The sequence below is a fragment of the Pseudoliparis swirei genome, chromosome 24, assembly GCF_029220125.1.
Source record: "Pseudoliparis swirei isolate HS2019 ecotype Mariana Trench chromosome 24, NWPU_hadal_v1, whole genome shotgun sequence".
Taxonomy (NCBI): domain Eukaryota; kingdom Metazoa; phylum Chordata; class Actinopteri; order Perciformes; family Liparidae; genus Pseudoliparis; species Pseudoliparis swirei.
This window is the reverse complement of record NC_079411.1, coordinates 19,873,529-19,895,573: the sequence shown is the minus strand read 5'-3', so window position 1 is coordinate 19,895,573 and position 22,045 is coordinate 19,873,529. Positions and strand designations below refer to the sequence as shown.

The window sequence follows — 22,045 nt, the reverse complement described above, 5'->3', positions numbered from 1 at the left end:
CCAGGTAAATTGAAACGCTCCGCCCGTTTGTGATGCGTTCAGGAGCTCGACGCGAAAACCCGGAGTTATGAGTTGTGGCTGAGAAGTATCTAAAAAACAAAAAAGTAGATGCGTTGTTTTCTTGGCTCGGGTGCCGCTTTGCAAACTAAACGGCTCAAGATGGGGTAAAGTTGTGCATTTGTGATTTATTCATTCGGATACATTTATTAAATAGAAAAACTGTATCAGCTTGGTGATCGTCGAGGAAATGTTCTTCTCACGTTAGATGTGTCCTGGATGTTCTGAAGGCAGCACGGGGTTAATGATTGTACAATATGCAGAGGAAAGAAATACATTCAGGATTGCGACTGAAACAAGTGGTCAACTAATCCTTTAGTCTACATCAAGCAGCTACACTTCTGATAATCGGTAAATCATTTCGGTTATTTATCAACCACAAATTACTCACACAATCAAATAAGCAATATGAAGACTGAATTATGGCTCTTTGGACGTGCAAATACATTTCTTTCAGTTAATGATACTTTTATTTATGTATTCAATAGCAATTAGCCGCAGCACTATTCTGAATAAATATATATGCAGATGGATTTACAAATATTTCTAAATATACTATTTTTTCTCTCTGATATATCTGGACACCTGGTCTGAAGTTTAGACTACACTTTTTTTAAATGCAAAAAAAAAAAAGTTCACCTAACAATTGGAACAGGCCATCACCACGCTAACTGTACATGGGTTAAGTGTTTATATGTTTACTTTATTGAAAAAGAGTAAAAAGCATCTGGGCAGAAAGCGTTGAGAGTGTGTTTGTGTGTTCGTGTGTTAGTGTGTAGGAATGCAGAGCCCTGTCTGTACCTGCAACAGGAGCAGGGGTGTGGCACTGCTCGAAATATGACACAAAGCAGAAAACTGGCTGTGGAGAGAGGAAACAAATGTTAAGAGGGCAAACCGACATGGAAGAGTATATATATAGTATATATTTATGTCTAAATGGTTTTAGAGACACGGTTGTGGGTCCAATGTCAGTTAAATACAGTAAAGTTCACAGGTCAACTTTGTACTTCTGGTATTTTCTTTTTGTAAAAACAAAATCAAAAAAGCGTAACTTGCATAACATAAATAAAGAAAAGGAAAAAATGTCATAATCTTAACACACCCCAAACAAGAGGTCATATCTACCTGCACTTTGTCTCCCATCCACCAATGAGCTTTTGGTTTAATTTCCTACCATATATGGTCACAGCGAGGAGACACAGAGGGAGTAAGATCTGCAGAAAGAGCAGAGAGGTGGAGGGAGGCGTGGCCTATTGTGTTTTTGCAGTGTTGGTGTAAAGATTCTTCTCAAACCCTGTCATTAGCCCAAACCTTAGTCCGCCTGCCCTATCAGATCTGTCACACATCAAAGACGAACTGATAGAAATGTAGGGGCAGCATGTGGCAGCATGAACGAGACAGACACACACACACACACACACACACACAAATAAATAAGCAATAGCGCTTGCAGGTATTGTTTTGAGGCAGAACGAGATCCTTTAACTGTTCATTTTTCAGCCTCCGTCCATCCTGCTTCAGATACAAAAGCCTCCTGCCTCTCCTATATTATGTACAGTTAGTACAAGTGTTTCTGAATATTTAAATATTACTGACATTTTCTTATTCAGCTCTTTATCTAAATTCAGCAGTCACCACTGAGGAAGAGTTTTGCTTCCATTATGCAAATAGCAATTCAGTGTACATCTTTCTGCCTTATCGGGCTGCATTGTGGTTTTTAAACACGTACACCGTTCAAACCAAGTGTCTATTTATATTATATTTTACTTTGTATACTCCTATATCTTTCATCCCTGTTTTTTATATTTTATTTTTTATTCTTGTGTGTTTAGTTTATTGGTGCTGCTACTGTGACGACAAATTTCCCCTTGGGGATTAATAAAGTATATATCTATCTATCTATCTATTTATTCATCCTGTACGTTCATTTCTGCAGCCACAGGGCAGACTTTTCTTACACCACCTCACATGCAAGGCTGCTTCCTGCTGCTCACCTCAGGACCGAATCAGTCACACGCACACACACCACATAATGGCCTACGTGTAAGAATACTTTTCTGTATAATAAACACCAAGTGTGGATACCATTAAAAGATAGACAACATTTTTAAAAGTGCTTCAAACGTGTATCATCTGTTGTTGAGCAAGCTTTTAGAGGAGAAGCAGCAGAGTCGAGTCGAGTTGAGTCATGTCAGGCTGGTAATTGTGGTGAATTTCACTGAGCGGGGAAAGTGCAGAGGCCGTAACAGGAAGAGAGGCAGAGGACTGTGAGAGGAGGACTGCATGAGAGTTTATTCTGACGTGTTTGAGCACATCGGCCTGCTTGTGTTTGGCGTCTAGAAGGCAGATGGGACCGACTTTGAGTTAATGTTATTTTTAGAGGAACGGGGACAACACCCGTCCAAATCCAGTCCATGGATCACAACTGCTTCTCCACTAATATACCGTGGGCTTCATTTGAAAGTGACAGAAGATGTCTCACTATTTTCCTTTGCCTGTGTTGGTGTGTGTGTGATAAATGACACAGCGACGGCACTCTTGAGTCATCAGTCTCTGAATGAACAGGGCACCCTGCAGTAGACGAAGCTTTACATTACAAGCTGAAGAGCGATCCACATTTGGAGATTATGTCTGCTGCATGTTCACCGTTTTAGAAACGCCTGTAATGACATTTGTTAATCGTAGACTGGTGGAAAACAAAAACAGGAAATCGAGAATATTAAAAAGTCAAGTTTACATCAGTTTATTTGTAATGAGTGTTATACAGCCTGTAAACCACTTAATGTAATGTGAATCCACAAGTCAGAATCCTCCTACATGTCTATACACGTGATTACCGTTTCAAAACGTAATGAAACCCTCTTGATAGGAAAGAAAGAAGAAAAAGCCACCATGACACGTTAACTTTTTATGAGTTTTTATTTATTTGATTTTTAAGGGTTTTATCATTTTTTTTCTCCAAAAAAATCCTGAGGTATTCACAATATAATGGCATTTATTCTGTTTGAAATGAGGCTGGGGGAAGGGGGGTACAATACAGCCAAAACACAAAACAAAAAGAGGAAACAAAAAAGGCAGTCGAGCTGTGTCGATCGATACAACCGTCAGACAATAAATCCATGATGTCGTACATACGAGAAGCTTTTGAACTGCAACAGCGGAGACTAACGTCAAATCCTTCCCCCACCCTGCAAAATAGTAAAATCATGCAATCAAGATTGCATTTCTTTAAAAAAATTAAATAAAACAAGCAACAAGATTCAATGATGTTTCAAAGCAGGCGTGTCCCACCTCGCTAACAGAGCGTGCAGGTTAATAACAAGCCAGTCAGGCCACTATCATAGGAGTTATCATCAGATGGAATACCTTCAACTAAAAAAACAAACACATCTAGTCTGCTTTGTGGCATTCAGATTAAAAAACATACAAGTTACATACAATACAACTGTGAGTTTTAGCAAAGCACTATCATGCCGTGGCTGCATCGAACCATGAGCAGTTTGTTTGTTGGGGCCTTCTGAGAGTAAACAGTAAGCAAAACAAGTCTGACAGACACAGTAAAGACAGAAACAGTGCACCTTACTGTGCTGTAGGTTTCTATTTCGCCCTGTCGATCCGTTATTATATAGACTGAACATTAGTGTGATGGCTGGATACAATATTTTGCTTTCTCTACACAATGTAAAACTCCAATGAGAGGCTGCTCCTCTGCGTCAAGTCCTGTTTGCCCCCCACGAAAAGCAATTCACATGAAACCATAATAAAAACAAACGAAAACAAACATACAAATGACCAATAAATAAATATCAGTGAAAAAAATACACTGTTAAATCATTTTTCTTGCTCCGTGTCACAGATCTATGATTGATAAAATAACTGCTGTGGCTTAAAGGAAATAAGGAAAACACTCAATATTCTCCCCTCTGCACAACAATCTCAAATCTGCAACGCAAAACAAAAACTAAATAAAACCCATCACAAGTGCAACATCAGTCACAACAGTTTCAGCATTAGGAAAACAAATAACTGTGGTATTTGACCAATCAGCTCCCTAATACAGCATCAGACAAACCGGAAAGAATAAAAAAACAAAAGAATAATACTCATGAAATAGAATCAAAAACAGGATCAAAAAGCAGTGGGCAGGGATGAGAAGAAAAATAGAAATTAAATAACAGCAAAATGTTTGAACTTTGAACCCAAACTGGGGTAACATAAATCGATCAAGATATCTGATCAAAAAGGAAGGAAAACATATAATAATAGAAAAATACTATTAGACTTTCAGTCCAGAGGTTATCTTTTTGTGGCGGTGTAAAGAAGGTGGACAGACACGACAGCGGCACGGTGACTAAAGCCATTGTTCCACCTCGCCAGTAAAGAAAACCTTCAGAAAGACGGACCACAATGTCCAGTCCTCAGCGCCGTCTGGAATCACCCATTTATTTGTTTGTTCAATTTGGTGTCATCTTTGCCCTGAATAATATTAACAATAATAATAAAGACAGTAATCAGAATAAAAAAAACAATGAACAAAAATAAAAGCTAATTATAATAATCACCATCAATAAAGACTTTTGGCACATACACACACACACACACACACACACATTATTGATACAGCTCCTCCTCCACAACGAGTGATGGGTCCAAAGGGAAGAAAAATATCTATATATAGATATATATCTATATATAGCAAAGTTGACAGAACATTAAAAAAGGCAATAAAGTGTGTCTTTTCCTAAGTAAACAATAATTCAAAAACAAACAAACTATATATATGTTTAAAAATTATAAATAAGGATAAAGTTTTGTGCATCCCTGCCCCGACCCACCGTTGTCTTGGAAGAAAACAACAAACAGAAAACAAAACAATGGCAGTTTCAACTGTGACAAATAACATGCAATTGATATACTTTACAGCATTGATCTGTATCTCCCCAAAACTACAAACCCCCACGTCGCTCCCCAAACCCCAATACAATCCTGAAATATGTGTCAGCTCATTCAAAACATATCTCTCTCTCTTCTCTGAACTAGCTGAAGGCGGTGATGTGTCATCACTCTGGGAGTGGGTGGGGCTTAAACAGGAAAACACTGACTCCGGTTTATCTGTAAGTCACTTTTTTAAACCCCCATCGACGCAAACTGACGTAGATTGCATAACTGCATAGTGAAGATGATATTTGGTTTACTTACAGATGAGTTTTACGACACACTCAAAAACAAGTGAGCCCGAGACACGCGTACCGAGACTGAACGGGGAGCGCTGTAGTGAGAGTGAGCTCACGGAGCCACGCCTGCTCAGGGGCCTGTATCGAGAAGAAAGCCATCTTTGGACTCGATTGGGAAAGGGAGTCAGCTGATGAGCAGCTGTGTGACCCCATGGCGCTCGTGTTCCCAGCGAGGGCCACAGACAGCCGGCCGGAGGTGGATTTACTTCCTGATACAGGCCCCTAATGAGCAGATTCACTGGAGTGGAGGGATGAGCCAGCTGGTTGTCGTGCTTGGCCCCTCCCCCTCCCGTGTTCTCCCATTGTACAGTAATGACACACACGGCACTGCCACAGAGCAGCGCCCGCCCCACCCACTATCTATAGACAGATTTCATATATATCGTAGCTGAGAGTAATCAACAATAAAAGGTCAATAACAATAGTCACAACAATAACAACAACACTCTTTCATATTTCTGTTGAATTGTGGACACCTTTGGTGTTGACTGTCCAGGTTGTCAAGCTTGCAGGCGACCAGTGGACAGACGGACGGATGGATGGACGGCGTGAAGGAGGGTTGAGACAAAAAGCATCTGGACAGACAGACTCCCCTCCAATCATATCGACACTGTAGCGTTCAGTGTGATGTCAGGATATATAAACGATGAACTACTTCCAGTATGTAGAGCTCCATACGAGGTGCGACGTGGTTATAGTTTGTTAGTTAGTACTTGTACTTAGGGCTGCAACAACGAATCGATAAAATCGATTATTAAAATAGTTGGCAACGAATTTCATTATCGATTCGTTGTGTCGCGCGATTATTACGGCGCTCAATAAGTCACGGAGTATAAACAAAGTTGAATTGAGCGCAGAGCGGCGCAGGAGAAACAAGAGCGGAGTGAGAGACGGAACGCTGCGTTGTGAGAGCCAATCAGCGCTGAGCTGCTCCTCTGTTGATGAATCTAATTGGCTGCTGCTGCTCACGTGGCGCTGGATGCGGAAGTCATTCACGTAGTCGGAGACATTCACGGAGCTAAGTGCGCCTACGGGTGACGTTATGACCCCAGACACCAGGGCGCTACATGTCACGACGTGTGTGGCATTTCCACAAGAGGATAACGTAGAAAACGTGGTTATTTATTCCGTCGCGGATAGCGGAAAATATTTTTCCACGGAGAAAGGCAACGGAGATAAGCCACGCCACGCTGTGAGCTGCGCGTGCAGACAACATTTAGCGGCGGAGCAGCGCGTGCGCTCTGATCGCTCTTTTTAATGAAGTATCGATACTAAAATATGCTAAATCACATCGTTTTTATCGTACGGGTACTTTGTTAGTATCGCTACACCGTGCAGCGTGACAGCAGCAGATATAGCAGACTAACATTCAAGCTAACCTAACTTCCCAAACGCTGTCGACATCTGAACGCTGATTGGCCGAGACGCGACACGTCCCATCAAAGATGTTTTATTGCGAAGAGCACCACTTCACATTTTTTCCGCGTCTCACTGCAATCTCAACGGCAGCGGGCCAGGTGAAAAAATAATAAATCGGAACGCGTCTCTGGTATTGTTCAGGGGGGCGGGGCCACATGGGGACCACTGCTCAGGAGAGGAAAGCTGTGAGTCTGTTTGTGACGGTTCATCACCATGGTGACCAGTGGATCTCCAGGACCTTTCCATGACTTTAAACCAAATTTCCATGATTAAACATTTTGTGAAAACTCTGTCTGTACGTTACAATGTGAGAAGATGTAGTGTTTAAAATAACAATGAGAATTCCAAAGCATACCGTATATATACCGTGTAAATTAAAATTTGAATAAAACAAATTTGCATTACTTTTCCAAATATTTTGGGATTTTATTTCTTTCAATTACTTTTCTAGGCCTGCTAATAGCCATTTAAAAATTCCATGACTTTTCCAGGTTTTCCATGACCGTACGAACCCTGTTTTGAATAAAGGGTTGAAAATTAAAGTTTTTTTGTTTTTTTATCCGATTAATCGATAAAATAATCAACCGCTTAATCGATTATCAAAATAATCATTAGTTGCAGCCCTACACTCCCCCCCCCCCCTCTCTCTCTTCTAATCCATCTCTCACTTGCTTTTGCTCTCTTTAGACTTGCTCTGTATTTGGTAACATTTGTCGACATTGCATTATTTCACTTATTTGGCTTTGAAGGGGAAAAAAAGAAGAAAAAGAATTAGAAAGTATTTGTCCTTTGGGGGAAAACAAAGTGACAGCAGCGTCTAAAGCAATACAAAGTAGCAGCAGTTGCAATGTAAAGAAATAACATTGTTCAAACAGAAACAGTAAACATAAAGACAACGCGCTAGCTCACTCGCTAAACTCATAATTGGTAGGTTGGTGCAACACCACGAAAGCTTTTTACAAATATCCAGCTGGCCGCGGCGCTTGTGCTTCACGGTCCTGTGAAACTCGGGCTGCCTTCCCCGTTTCCTCTTTCCTTGCTCACTCACTCGCGTCCTGACTTTAAACTCATGTTTGTCCCAGACTTTTCCTTAACTTTCAATCCCACTTTCTTTATCCTCCCTGTCTTCCTATCCGCCTCTCTCTCACTCTCTCTCCACGTTTCCACTCATCCTTTTCTGCCATCTCGACAACCTTCCTGAATCTCTCGCTCTCTTGACGACGGCTTCCCTCTCTCCGCCGTTGCCTTTTCTCAGTTCCCTGCGTGTCTAGCAGTGATTTGGTTTGGTGTGTGACGGCCGTGGGAGGTTCGAGTCTGCGCATCTAGCAGCTTTGGCTGAGGCCCGTGAAGAGGGGAGGCACCGGGACGCTGCTCCGTCTCCAGAGACACGTCGCAACTTCAAAACACATTGCCGGCTTCGTGTGCCCAGTTATTGCAGCAGGACGCACTCGTTTTGTATTTTAATGATCCTCTAGTTCAGGGGTCTCAAAAGTCACATGACCACTGGTCAGGTTGTTTTCTCCTAGTTCTTTGCACAACGCTAATGCTCCTTCGCGCTCACAGGGCAAACTGTCACACTTAACAACAAAAGAAGAACAAATAAACCGTTGAAACCGTCTGTGATCCGAGTCAACTTTTCTTTTCAGGTTCTGAAAGAGACATTTGCGTTAACATGACCGCGCTGCTGGTCTTAGTTCGTGGTAGGTAGTTTACGATTTCATGATTAAAACTAAAAGGGTTAGAATTCGAGGCAATATTGGGAAAAGATTCATTGATTTTAGAAGATTGAAGATTTTCTGCTTTTCTTTGTCTTAAAAAGACAGCAGTTTTTTTTACAAAAGACATTAACACTTGGACTCTTGAAAATGTTTCCAACTGAATGATTAATTACAAAGATATCTAGGAGATGATTAACGATTGGGGGAGGGTATTGAGATTGTAACTTGCAGCCCTGGAAAAGGTAAATAATTACTTTACAATAAGCCGAATAGACTATAAAGGGTACACACACAACAGACAGATTTGAAAGTCAATTCAAAACATGTGTTTGATCTGACGTCGTAGTTTGAGACCCCCGCTCTAGGTTCTGAAAACACCAACCTGGCTTTAGGACTGTTTCTTGTTGTCTGAGGCAGGCCTACATCTCTAGACAAATATAGAAATAAAAGCTCCACAGGCAGTAAGCTCTACTCCATGTCTATTCTTTGTACAAGATAAGCTCCCATTCTCTGCTACAAGGAAAAACAAACACTCTGCTCCCATTTTTAGCTGCGGCCTCTACCGCGCTTTTCTCACACGGCTCCTCGAACTTCCAAATGACAACTCCCTTCTTCTTCATCTTCTTCTCCTCCTTTCTAACGCATCTTTTTTCCCTTCTTAGAATCCCTCGAGCTCTTTTAGTATGAACACACAAAAACAAAACCGTAAACGGCTCCTTTTCTACAAAGCGAGAACACTAATTTTTTAAAACGTTTTTTTCATCCGTTTTTTTCCAATTGTGCAGCTGCTTACATATTTAATTTCAAAGTTAATGAGTTGCCTTTGCATGTTAAAAATGAAGCACAGCCAATAGATTAATACATAACGGTGTGTGTGTGTGTGTGTTAACGGGTGTAGTGTGAAAGTGAATAAACGGCTCGGAAAGATAAGCTCACTTATTGTGTGTTGACATTTATCCATACACACATGTGTGCACACGCACGCAGATTCAGCCTGAGAATGTGTCATAGTAGAAACACCTGAAGAGGCAGAATTGTACTGGACACGGTTGTGTCCTCCTCAACGTTTATGTACAAGACAGATATTCGTGTTCGCTATAGTAGCCGATGCTTTGTTCCAGTGTGTAGTGACTACTCTGTTGACTGATCCCCCGGCTCGGATCAACGCTCGAGACAGAAATGTGGGTGACAAACGAGTGATGGCTGAAGGAAATGTGGAAACGCATACGAGATACGAGACGTGAAACATGTGTAAACGCATGAAGCTAACTACAGTGTGCACCTTATTCTCTCCCCCTCCATCCCTCCCCCCTTGTCTGTCTGTCCAGATCCAACACACTGATTAACAGAACCGCCAGCGTCATCCATCCATCAGTCCTCTCCTCTGTGGGCTCTTCAGGACTGTCCGTGGACAGATGGACAGCCGGGGGCGAGGTCCCGGCTTCGCTGCCGACGCTAGTCTAGACGAGGACAGACCGACTCTGGGCTTGGCGAAGTCTAGCGTCTGGCTAAGCTCGCCATGGGCTGGGCTGGGCTACCTACTGGAGAGCGAGTGGAGCTGGTGCTGGTGGCTGTAACACTGGCTGCTGCGAGGCGACTCGGTGCGATCCATCACCGCCTGGAACCAACCGGCCACGTCCACGTCCAGCACCTCGTACCGCCGGATGAAATTATGCTCCTGAGTGAGGGAGACAGACACGGAGATGCAGAGGGAGAGAGACAGTTTGGTTACATTTCACCTTCGGGTAATTCTGGCGAATCTCATCGGAACGCTTGTTGCTCAGTGTGACGGGTTTCTTACCAGCAGCTGGTGGTATTTGGGCCTTTTTCTGTGATCCTTTGTGAGACTGTGAACATTAAACGATACATTTGAAGTCACGGCAACTTTGTTCATAAAATATTTCTTGACAGGGATAAGTGCAGACAGCAACACAAGACTAGAATACATCATATTTAAAAAGACACCCACCATCCAAAATGCCTTTACGAACATGCACACGCATATAGCAGCAAAGGAGGAGCCAGAAAACTCTGTTTGCTCTGGAATGTGGAAACAGTTTTGACAGATCTCAGGTCATCAGGCAGTTTGTTCCAGAGAAGAGGTCCAAAGTAGCGCACAGCGCCGGGATCTTTTTCTATATGGAGTCAGAATACCCCCACCTGATGACCTGAGGAGCTCCGACTGGAGATTCGTACTCACCAGTCTTTGACGAAGGACTGGAAGTCGAGGGAGAAGCCCATGCCGAGGGGCAGCAGAGGAGGATCTTCCTGCAGAACTTTGGTCAGAACCTCAAAGTCTGTCTTGCAGTTCTTGTAGGGAAACTGTCCCGTGGCCAGCTCCACCTGGAGGACACATGGAGCCAATAACATCCACCGTCAGCGACAACAAAGGCGATAATGAACAGTGCATAGGGCCACGCATCTCCCTGGACGGCCCATGGATGTATTCTATACAGAGCAATAGTATAACAGATAATTAGTATTTACATAATCATCCATTTGTGTTCAGTGCATGTTCTGTTATTTTTCTTCTCAAACAAAGAGGCTGCTGATCTCAGGTCTGCTGTGAGTCATCAGAATACCACTCATGTCTCTGTTCACTGCTTTTAAGTAAATGGATGATGTTACGACTGCAAATTCAAATGAGGAGACACATCCCCCTAGCCTCAAAAATAATGCTTTGTCATTGTGAACGCTGGTCTGAGGTCAGTGCCTCAGAGCAGACTCTATTTACACTGTGCGTGTCAGACTACAACCTAATATCACACACACCAACTGTTCAGCGGCTCCCTCTGCATCTTACGGCGCAAATATTCCCGTGATATTGACATTCATGGAAATGGACACATGCAAGTACAATTCTTTCATAGTCATAAAATGTTTTACCAGAGAGATGCCGAGGCTCCACACGTCTGCCCGGATGTCATAGTCAGGTTTGGTGGGATCTGGCGGGTCTATTCTCTCAGGCTGCAAGGACACGAGACCAGGGAACACTTGGTTACAGTGATCAAGTGTCTATTTAGCATTTTTCTGTTCACATTTTTGAATGCTTTCCACTCACCGCCATGTAGGCAGCACAGCCGGCGCTGCGGGTCTTGGCCTTGGAGTCGACGAGGCGTCCGCTGATGCCGAAGTCGCACAGTTTGATCTGACCCTTCGCGTCCAGGAGGATGTTGGAGGGTTTGACGTCCCGGTGGATGACGCCGTGTTTCTCTTTCAGGTACAGCAACGCCGTCACTATCTGGAGCGGAAACACAACTCACGGTAAGAATACGAGAACAGAAGTTCAGTGAGCAGTGTCACATTTTTGTGTTTCTGCCACTAACCGCCACTGTCATCTTTCCAAGGATTCGCTCTGGGATAGGGCCCTGGATTCTCTTCTTCAGCTTCTCAGCACAGGTTCCCATCAGCTCCATGGCGATGAATACATCCGTCTGCACACGTATACAACACACATACACATCCATCTTTTAGCAGTTCAGGAGGCCTCACAGTGGCGTTTACTGACATGTAAGAGTAAAGGCAGTCCCACTGCATTGCGCAATACTAAACCAGAGGCTGCAGTTTGTTTAAAGAGTGCCTGTGTATGTATTTTGGGGACACCCACGCTGGTAACTATGGCGCCGTAGCACTGGATGATGTACGGGCAGTCATGACTCTTCAGCACCACGTCCAGGTCCATCAGGATCCTCTTGTTCTCATCCTTGTTTCCTGTGCGGCGCATTTGCTGGTGACACACAGAGAAACAAGCCATTAGAAAATCACAAAACAAAGACTCCTCTGGTGAGCTGATGGACCATCCTAGTTGTTAAACAGCTCCAACGGCTACAATTAAGTCATCTCTTAAATAGGAGGGTCGTTATGTGGGCTTATTACTGCCACTGTGTTGATAAATTAGTCACAATTAGAGAACAGGAAATCAGAGCGCTAAGCCAGGGTTAGCGTTGAGCTTCTGTGTGTGTGTATATATATATATATATATATACACACATAGAGAGAGATCTATTTCTAGTGATATATATTTATAGATAGATCTTGTTGACTGAAGTCTTTGTGGGGAAATTCTTTGCTGCATTATGAAAATAAGCCTCAAGACAAGACAGTACACATAATACACTGTGTTCCTACATATAATTGATTTTACAGAATTTACGACAATAGTTCCACAATGCTCATCTTAAGAAGAGTTATGGCACTCAAAATGATCCACAAATAACTTAAATACACTCCTCACCAACACTATAGCAGCTTACAAGGAATGCTAAGATGGTGTCAATTAATTTAAATATGTCTTCCCAAACCAGAAGCAAAGCACATGTTGTGAAAGACACGGTTCTGAACAGAGCCTCCGCTGATTGGACGCTGTAACCAGCCCCAGCTTCAAACTAAAAGTTATTATTTCGGTACTAAGGTTTCATCATTGTTTAGGGCCGTCTTATCTCTGGCTTATGTACCGCTTGTGACCTGTATCAAACCAACTGTCCCAACAATGTCTAGATGTTGCCCCATGTGGATCCTGTGAATAATAAACTTATGACATGGCCCATTAAATCTAAACCTAAGCTGTGCATTTGTTCTCTTTGCTTGTCATGAACGTATCAAATGTTCGTGGGCCTATCAGTAGGCATGTTAGAGCGAAGGATGTGCTGACTAATGCATCAAGTTCCTACTTTGACAGCGATGATGTGGCCGGTCTTCTTGAATCGCACTTTGAAGACCTGCCCACAGGTTCCGCTGCCGATCTCCCCCTCGCTGATCAGGTCCGTCACCTCCGCTGGATACCGCTTCGGACGGACAAGACGCAGACGACAGAGCGAGACTTTGGATCATGATGAAGATCATTTTGTTTTTGTCGTTTCTATGCAAACAAACACTGGGGCTTAAAAAAAAATAGATGAGAGGCTAGTTTGGATGTTCTGCTTCGTGATGCAACAGTACCCCCCTCAATCAATAACACATGTTTTGATGAGTAATTAAGCTGCTCCCTCATTGGCCATACGATGCATCGCCCCCCCAACCCCCCCCCAACCCTTTCCGCCCTGCTTTGTTCAAATTAAATCATTGCACGACAGATGCTGCGAGTGGCGTCTCATCGAGTGCTCGATGCAGAGACCCCGCTGGGCTAATAAAAACAATCAGCGATGATGAGTCAAGCCATTTTCTTCAGCATCTTCAAACCCTGACTGGCACCGATTGTGGTACTGGGCCTGAAGGCTGGAGGGAGAAAAAACTAAATGGTTCAACCCACAGTCAAGAACTATTTATTATTGGTAGATGAAAACAACACACATCTGTTTATAATATGCCGTTTATTCTCAAAGAGAGAATAGTGTTGTTGTCCTTTGCTCTCCTCAGAGACCCTTCAGGGGGGTGGAAGTTTTGCTTTGAAGGGGTTTTAACCATGAGATACTTTAACAATACAGACTGGCTGCTTGTTAATCATAGTGAAAAAGATTATTTCTTAATACTGAGGAGAACAAACAACTGTTTAAAAGATAGTTTCCTTTCCCCTCATCCATCGGCCCTTGATGAAAATATGAATCTTTTAACACAACTCACAAATATAACAGCAGTTTCCGACAAGGCACTGTATTTTCTCGCAAACAGGTGTTGCACGTATATTTGTTGGGGACTATTTTCAGCTGTGGATTAATACACACTTAACTCTGTTGGGAGTATTTACAGCAGCAGGACGGAGTATGTGGGACTGATTCAAAATAAACTACAGTGCCTATGTTGGAGGTCTTGAAGGAACACGTCACCCTGTGCACATGTGGGTGTCTTTAATAGATTTTGCACAACAGAGATACACGGCACAGAGGAATACGATTCATAAGACTTTGGCAAATATCAAATATCCCTACACCCGTGACCTCTCATGTAATGCATCACATGGAGGGCACTCGCATTTCCAGACGAGAGCAACTTGACATGTGTTGTTACGTGTCACATCTCACCTGACCGTCGATCTTCAGATAACCTGTCTGTTTCATGATCTCCTGAAGTTTCTGGTCGATCTCTGCACTGTGGACACGAAACACACACACACACAATGTGAGGGAGCGTAAACGATATGCAAAGTATGTTTCAGTGTGAAAATATATGTATATATAATAAATATATATATACTAAATAAATAAATATATATATATATGTAAGATCCCTGTGACTGTTTTGTCTCCCCATGTTTACATTCATACTTGATTTATTAAAAAAAAAATTTAAACCACATGATTGCGTTTCACTGGTCTGAGTTTCATTGAGTCACAATACTAATTATATTAATTCCATGTACTTAAACAATAATACAATTTATTAATTCTAAATAAAAAAATCAATTGAATATTCTTTGGATAATGTATTTGTTCACTATCCCACAACAACAGTAAGTCATTTCATTATATCCTTTATACCTGTTTTTAACAAAAAGAGGTGTTTACATCTGCCACAGAAACACAATAACAATTGACCGTGAACACAGCTCCTCAGTGCTGATGCTCAGATGAACATCAGGACGGGTCCACATACTTCTCTAAGCTCTTCTGCAGGCCGTATGGAGGCGTGGCCAGGGTGAGCATGTGTCGCGGGCGGCTGGGGTGCGGCTGGTGCTGAGGCGAGCTCTCTGTAGATGATGTTCGGCCGCCTCCATCGTTGGCCAGTGGCAGCTGGAGGGCTGGTGGGAGGGGGGGACATGACACATTAGAAACAGAGAGGAGAATGAACGGCACAGTGTGTTTCTCGCCCGAGGCCAGCATGCCACGTGGTGTAAGACGACTGGGTTTCGCAAGACGACGCATTCACTGACTCCACCGCTTTAGTGGTTTAAAGCTGTTTAAAGCATCAAACGGGGATCATGTGTTATTATTTATGCTTCATTACATGTGTTGAACACATCTCAATGTGCTCTGTGACTGAGCATTTCCTTTCCGAAATCTTCACACGTCTCATGGGGAAAAGAATGCGAGCCAATCTGGGACATGTTATCTGGTTGGGTATTCATTTAGCCATTACCATATGGCTAAACTGGGTATTTCTTTGTTCTTTTAACTATATCATATTTTTACTTCTTGTATTTCCTTCTTCGTGGTTCCAAATGCTAGAGATTTATTTTGGCGAGTACAATGTTATCAGAACCGAGGGAACCGACGGCCGCAACAATGAAAATAAAATCCAAGTTGTACAAATGTTTGACATTGAAGCCAACATTATCCACACAGAGCCACTCAGCCTATTTGATATCCCACGATGGCTTCAGGACCCTGGACAACACTGACGGTCGTAAGTCTCGTTCTCAACCGACTGTCGCAGCGTGCGCCTCGACCCAGAAGTCGACATCATGCACTCAGGGACATGTTGAAACTCAGCTGACCTTGAAATAACCGGGTGTACGTGCAAGCAAGCCCCGGCTCGTTCTCAAATGGAGAACAATTTCAGGTCGACAATCTAAAGTGGCATTAGCACCGACCTGCCGCGCAACGAAAATGCTCACATTAAGAATGATAAATGTGAGAGCAGGGTTTTTCCTGCATAGAGAAAATTTGGGCGCGCGCCTAAGCCGTTTTCCCGAACGCCTATGACAAATCCCGAGCGCCTAAGGCAAAAAAAAGTCTGCGATGGAAAAAAAAAAACTGTGTTCATCACGTGCATGTCAGCGAATATGTTCTCAATAGTATTTTTTAGGGATGCACCGATCTGATCGGCGCCAAACCATATCGGCCGATATTCCCATTATCGGTTTTGATCGGCGTTCTCAAAACGGCCGATCAAACTTGGCCGATCAGATGACGTAACATCAGCGAGAACTAACGGAGATGTTTCAATCGCAGCGAACCGCAACGGAGACGATGCGCCCGGCGAGGGCCGCAGAGGTCAGAGGTCCACGAGGGGATCCTCACGCACCGAGCGGCGTCCCCGTCCCCCGAGTTGAATCACTGGGTCAACTCAGCCGACTCTCACATGTCTGCCCCTATAGACTGATGCTCACGGTAAACGCATTCGATCGGGAGCGCGCGAGGGTTTTGATAAAGTTAGCGGAAGGATTTATGTGACACAACATCCGGTTTTGCAAAGTTAGCGGAAAGAACCACTTGAAAAAACATCCGTTTTTCAAAATAAGATGTCGACAAATCATACACTCACATATAAAAGTAAACAATGAACTGATTTTGTATCTTTATAGATCGTTTCTGAGATTTAGCTTAAATTATGCTAACATTAAAACATTTTTACTGTACCAAGGAAGAGTTTATAAAAATAAGTCAGACTTTTGTATGTTAAAAAAAGTCCTGTAAATGTATTTCCCCAAGAGTTCCAGGAAATGAATAATGCAGATGTGTTCCATACATATCTGAAATCCCCATCACTGGCAATCAATCAATTTTAATGTATCAATTAGGACATTTTTCAAAGTAAAAGTACTAAATGTTTAAAGAAATCTGTAATTTCTTGAATGTTTGAGGTGCTTTATATATGTATTTCCTCATAGTCCTAGGCAATAATGCTACACAATAAATAGAATGCTTCAATCGACACCGTGATCGGTATTATCGGATCGGCAGGTACTGATTTCAGTGATCGGCACCAAAAAACCTAATCGGTGCATCTCTAGTTCTCAATACTATGTTTCAAGTAGGCTACAGCCGAACCCTCGTTCTGTTTTGATCAATAGTAATCGAGTTGATAAGCATGTCTTGTTGTCTGATCAATACGCAACTGTGAGGTGTGAGGTGTGCGAATGGATAGAGAGACAACTCTTTTTTTTGGGAGCACCGAAGACCCATTTTGACCCAGGAAAAACCCTGGAGAGGTATACCTAGTTATTAACAATTTCACTGGATAAAAAAATAAATAAATCTTTTAAATGTTCGGAACCAGTTTGCAAAACACGTTGAGGCCGTTATCTTTGTTGTCATTAACATTATTAGAGTTTTTGTTTTGCAGAAGGCTGGCAGCTCTTCTGAGTCACCTGTGGATGGATTATCCTGCAAGAGGAGATTCAGTTAGTGAAGAGGAGGAGGGGTTAGTGTGGAGAGGAAGAACGACTCAGGCAGTCTTTGGCAAAGGCCACATCTCCATAGTTCAGCTGGCTGTAGATGGACGACGGACGTGAGGACAGACTGAGAGACGGGGAGACACACAAACACACAGATTCTCGCAGGCACCGTCTTCAGCTCACGCAGAGCTGCTGCAAAAAGGGAGGGGGGATGCCAAAGGACGAATAACAGGCAAACGACATCAGACGGAGAGAAAGAGAGGAGAAATTCAGCCAAAACTGCACAGCACAGACTAAGCTGGAAGTCGGACATTCGGTCTGTCTGACTCCAACAGGAAGTCCTCAGTCGCCACACAAACGAAAGGGAGGGAGAAAGAGTGTCCGGAGTGTTCAAAGCACTCCTGCAGACGGGCCAGTGGGATGCTGTATTATTAGAGGCCGTGTCCAACAAAACACAACCCAAAACATTATGTCGTGCAGTAAAAGCGTGCATGCACCATGACTCTGTACCTCCAGCAAAACGAAGGTTAATCATCTGACACACACACAGTGAACATCAACGCACACCAACACTGCCATGCCACTGGCACCGACACACACACTGACAAGAGAGAGAGAGGAGTCAGAATGGAAAGATGGAGAGAGGATGTGACTTGAGGGGAGGATCGACATAACAGATGGGCTTAAATATCAAGCCTGGTTTGACAGACGTGGGTTTAACTTCTACCCGTCAGTGGGGGTTCTTACTCGGGAATAAACATATCGGATAATGGTGTGAGATTAGGAATAAGAAACAAAGTATGTGTGTGTGCAAGTGTTTACGCTGGCATGTTCAACATTGTGGTTAATACACCTTTTTTTTTTAATAGTATCAAATTAAACTGAATGTAAGAAACGTGCATAAAAGTGTTAAAAAGACATATGTGAGCAAAGGAAGGAAACCTAACTCGTGAACATGTAGGGAACTGCCTGTGTTTATCTCTGATGGGATTTTTCTTTGAAAGAAATACAAAGATAAAGGAAGGTGGGGATGAGAGGAGAAACGGGGGACAGGTTTTGGGAGGTGGGTGGGGGTTGAGGGAGGGAGAAAGAGGTGCAGTGGCAGAGGGCGATGGATTGAATGATACCTGCACGCTGGGAAGGGGCTGGAGCAGGACTGAGCTGGATCACGATGACTAGACGGAGGGAAAGAATATACACACACAGACGCATATTACTGCACTGTTCTACTGAGAGGACCACACACACACACACACACACCACCATATAACAAATAGGGAAGAAACAAACCACCACTTTCTTCTTTATAAGTCCCTTGTTCTCTTCACACAGAAATAAAACAGTAACATATAAGTAGTGTACATTAGAGGATAAGTGCCATCTCCATTCCATCTTTTTCTCATCGTCAATAAATCCTTTGAAAAGACCAAAATCAACAAAGCGCTAGTGCGTCTTTCAAATACTTTCTGACCACTGGTTGCTTTGACCAGCAACCAGTGGTTCCTACTAAATCCTTAAAAGCAGGTCACACAAATAGTGTTGTAATTAAGAAAAGGAGGATCAGTTATTTCCTTAAGCTGCGGTGCACTAGAGCGTTTGGTGAACGTTACTCAAAACAGAGGTAGCTATTTTTTGTGTTGAAGCTTTAGTTCACAACTTCAGATTAATGCACATTTGGCGCCCTAATAAGTATTTGGAGCAGCCCTGCGGCGCACATCAGTTCAAAAATAAACCGCAGTGGCCATGTTCACTGTGATGAATAGAGGAGGGCTACTCCCAAGATTATTTAGGACATTAAAGAATAATGGGAGGAGACCCTGGGTAAGACCCAGGACACACTGGAGGGATTATATCTCCCGGTTGGCCTGTGAACGCCTCGGGATCCCCCAGATGAGCTGTTGCGGGTGAGAGGGAAGTCTGGGTCAGCCGGCTGGGTCTGCTGCCCCCACGACCCGACCCCGGAATAAGCGGATGGAAATGCATGCATGGATGGATTATAGAATAGCACCAGCTATTCCTTTTATTCTCTTTATTTGTTCCTGAACAGAAAAGGGAAATAAGCTGTTTTGTGGTGAACGGCCCTGCAGGAAAGAGTGATCCCTGAACGGCCGGTGAGAGAAGAGGGCTGTCCTCGTGCCGCACCGGGAAGATGAGAACGAGCTCTCGGTCTCGCAGCGAGGCTGCAGACCCCCGAGCTGGATTTGTCAGCCTGGGGAGACGATTCTCCTCCAGGCGGCTCAAGGGCCCAGTGTCACACCGGCGTTTCACAACACTCACTCCACAGCGACTGGACCCCGCGAGGGGCTTCGCGACAATAAGTGAGCAGCCGGCTGGACTCGAACCACCAGATATCGGGACGTGGTCGTTCATGCAGCAACGTAACCGACGCGTTGGTTAACGTGTGCTGAGCGTTAGCCGGATCCAACAGCTCCCACGAGCCAGCGGCTGTTTTCTCAAGGGTCAAAGCTGGCAGCGGGGGTGTGGGGTGACTTTGCCGCAGGAGTCACGCGCAGACCAGCGGCTCATTAGTGAGGTGAAATTGCAGCTGAGCTGAGCACGAACGTCCCTCCGAGGGGGTTCACGCGCAGACGGACCGCGGGGCCTGAAGCCGACTATCACTCCGGCTGCTAGTTCGTTAGCTCGTTTGACAGGACAGAGACACGGAGCAGGTTTCGGGACGCGACTGCCCGCGAGACACCTCATGACAGCACGCCATTTGTAGTGGGTCCGTCTTGCTTTACTCCCTCTGGAGAGGACACCGCTCGTTCGGTCAGTAATGTGATGGTGAAACGGAGCGAGCGAGCGGAGTCCGTGTTTGTTTATGTAGTTAGCTAGAGACGGTTAGCACGTCGGAGCTAGGAGCCCCTCCGCCCCTCCGAGCTTTCCCCCGCTATTGTGCCCGTTACCGACTCCCCGGTAACCCCCGGTGGACACTCACTGGGCCTCGGGCGTGATCGCTGCGGGCTCATGTCGATGTTGAGGTCGATTCTCCGGCGAGATTCTTCATTTTCCTGCTTCAGTTTCTCCTCGATCCGCGACAGCCTCTGCTCCAGCGACGACATCTTGAAAAACTGAGCACCATGTAGCTCACAGCCGAGCTCTCGACTCCCCTCTGTGGCAGGGTGGACCAGCGGCTCGCGCTCTGAGGCTGGAGTCACGTGACCGCACGAAACACAAACAGTCAGAACTCAACAATTCATCACGAGGACATTCAGGAGGGGTATTATTAAGCCGGGGTCTGAGGATGATCATTTCACAAGTCCAGGCAGATTCAGCTTTAGTTGTGGACTAAATACTCAAGGTCTACTTTCTCGTTCTGGAGCTTTCAACCATGTCACACTGTCCTCATCATGCAATCGAGTTTGCTCAGTCAAACCAATAAAGGACTTCAACACAGAAGTCGATCTGGACACTTGAAATGATCTCAACACCACACCACATCCACCTTGTTTGATGAAACCTTAAGCTTTCATAACTACAGTCTTTTTTATTAGTTGGAATGCTTGTAATCTTTATTATTCAGTTATTTAAACCATTCAAATATTTAAAAAATGCAGCTTCTTCAGGACTAGATGGGTATGACCTTTCATAATTCAGAACTTTTCAGAAATGTTTGTATCTTTACATACTTTTATGTTCTTTTTAATTCATCAGATCCTATGGAGAAAATCTTCAACTTTAAAAAGCTTACAGCATCTTCATATTTTCAGCAAATTCAGCTATTTAATTTGTTTTATGTTCACATAGCCTTCACCTATTACTGTATATTTTCAAATATCTTTTATCTTTTCAAATTTTCAAATGATTAATTTTTTTATGAAACAAAAAATGAATGGGATCCAACGGTGGAAATCTTCAAATCTGCTTAAACTTGTTCAACTTTAAAAGCTTACAATATCGGTATACATTCAGCTAAAGAAACAATTTCACCTTTAAAATGTTAACGAAATTGTTAGCTATAACTTTATAATTCAGCTTCTTTTGATAGCTCTTATAGTTATTTAACTGTCCCCGTTTTAGTTGTATGTGTTTTTCCGCTCCTCCTGGAGTTTTCAATGGGTGTGTGGGGAAGTCTAGAGCTGTGACGTCATCGCGGGGACAGCCGCGTCAGCTGCGTCAGGATCAAGCGGAAATTAATTTTGTATATCGTCACTACGGCCACAATTCTTACTCTTTAGGCATTATTTTTTTGATAAAGTAGTAGAGAATCTTGTGCTTGTCGTAGACATGTGACTATGGAATCCAACAGTTTCCCAGATTTTTCTCGAGATGCCTTAACGAGGGAGGAAGTCCACCTTTCTGCTCAGTCATCTCCATTGAAAACCTGACGACATTTTAACTTTTTTTAGGGCGGATAATCAGAGGCGGATCTCACACACACTCTTGTTTATGATACAGAGTTTCTCAGGTCACATTTAAGCCACAAAAATAACCAACATATCGACGCGTTCGGCAGAATCTTTCCTCTCTATTGATTCTACTATTTTGGTGATTTGATCATGTTTGTGCTTCAACATTTTCAGCAGGAAGTTTCCCTTTTTGATATGTTCAGATGTTAAACCTATTTTCAGCCTATTTCAGCTATTTTCAGCTATGTTCAACTTTAATTTGTTTTATTTCAGCTA

The 22,045-nt window shown here is 43.5% G+C and overlaps 1 protein-coding gene across 3 annotated transcripts; it reads right to left on the bottom strand.

The window, feature by feature from the left end:
- Positions 1-165: 165 nt before the first annotated feature.
- On the bottom strand, positions 166-20,730 carry map2k7 (mitogen-activated protein kinase kinase 7). Of its 3 annotated transcripts, XM_056409178.1 has the most exons (14): positions 20,359-20,730; positions 18,548-18,595; positions 14,957-15,101; positions 14,386-14,452; positions 13,099-13,212; positions 12,036-12,155; positions 11,755-11,862; positions 11,490-11,669; positions 11,315-11,395; positions 10,629-10,771; positions 10,230-10,275; positions 9,971-10,106; positions 859-916; positions 166-281 (listed from the first exon to the last, which is right to left on the bottom strand). In XM_056409178.1, the coding sequence occupies exons 1-14, from the start codon at positions 20,480-20,482 to the stop codon at positions 257-259; spliced, it is 1,395 nt and encodes a 464-aa protein (XP_056265153.1). In that variant the 5' UTR covers positions 20,483-20,730; the 3' UTR covers positions 166-256. The 3 variants fall into 3 exon arrangements, with proteins under 3 accessions (XP_056265153.1, XP_056265154.1, XP_056265155.1); XM_056409179.1 differs by lacking the exon at positions 18,548-18,595 and having other exon boundaries at positions 20,359-20,728; XM_056409180.1 differs by lacking the exons at positions 166-281; positions 859-916; positions 18,548-18,595 and having other exon boundaries at positions 7,920-10,106; positions 20,359-20,724.
- Positions 20,731-22,045: the final 1,315 nt, after the last annotated feature.

Bases quoted from the DNA above. Each gene is read 5' to 3' on its own strand.
- map2k7 (XM_056409178.1), bottom strand. From the start codon at position 20,482: ATGTCGTCGCTGGAGCAGAGGCTGTCGCGGATCGAGGAGAAACTGAAG. The intron at 15,102-18,547 runs GTATCATTCAAT...CCCTCCCACCAG, and splicing joins AGCCCCTTCCCAGCGTGCAG to CCCTCCAGCTGCCACTGGCC. The intron at 10,276-10,628 runs GTGAGTACGAAT...TAATGTTCACAG, and splicing joins CAGTCCTTCGTCAAAGACTG to TCTCACAAAGGATCACAGAA.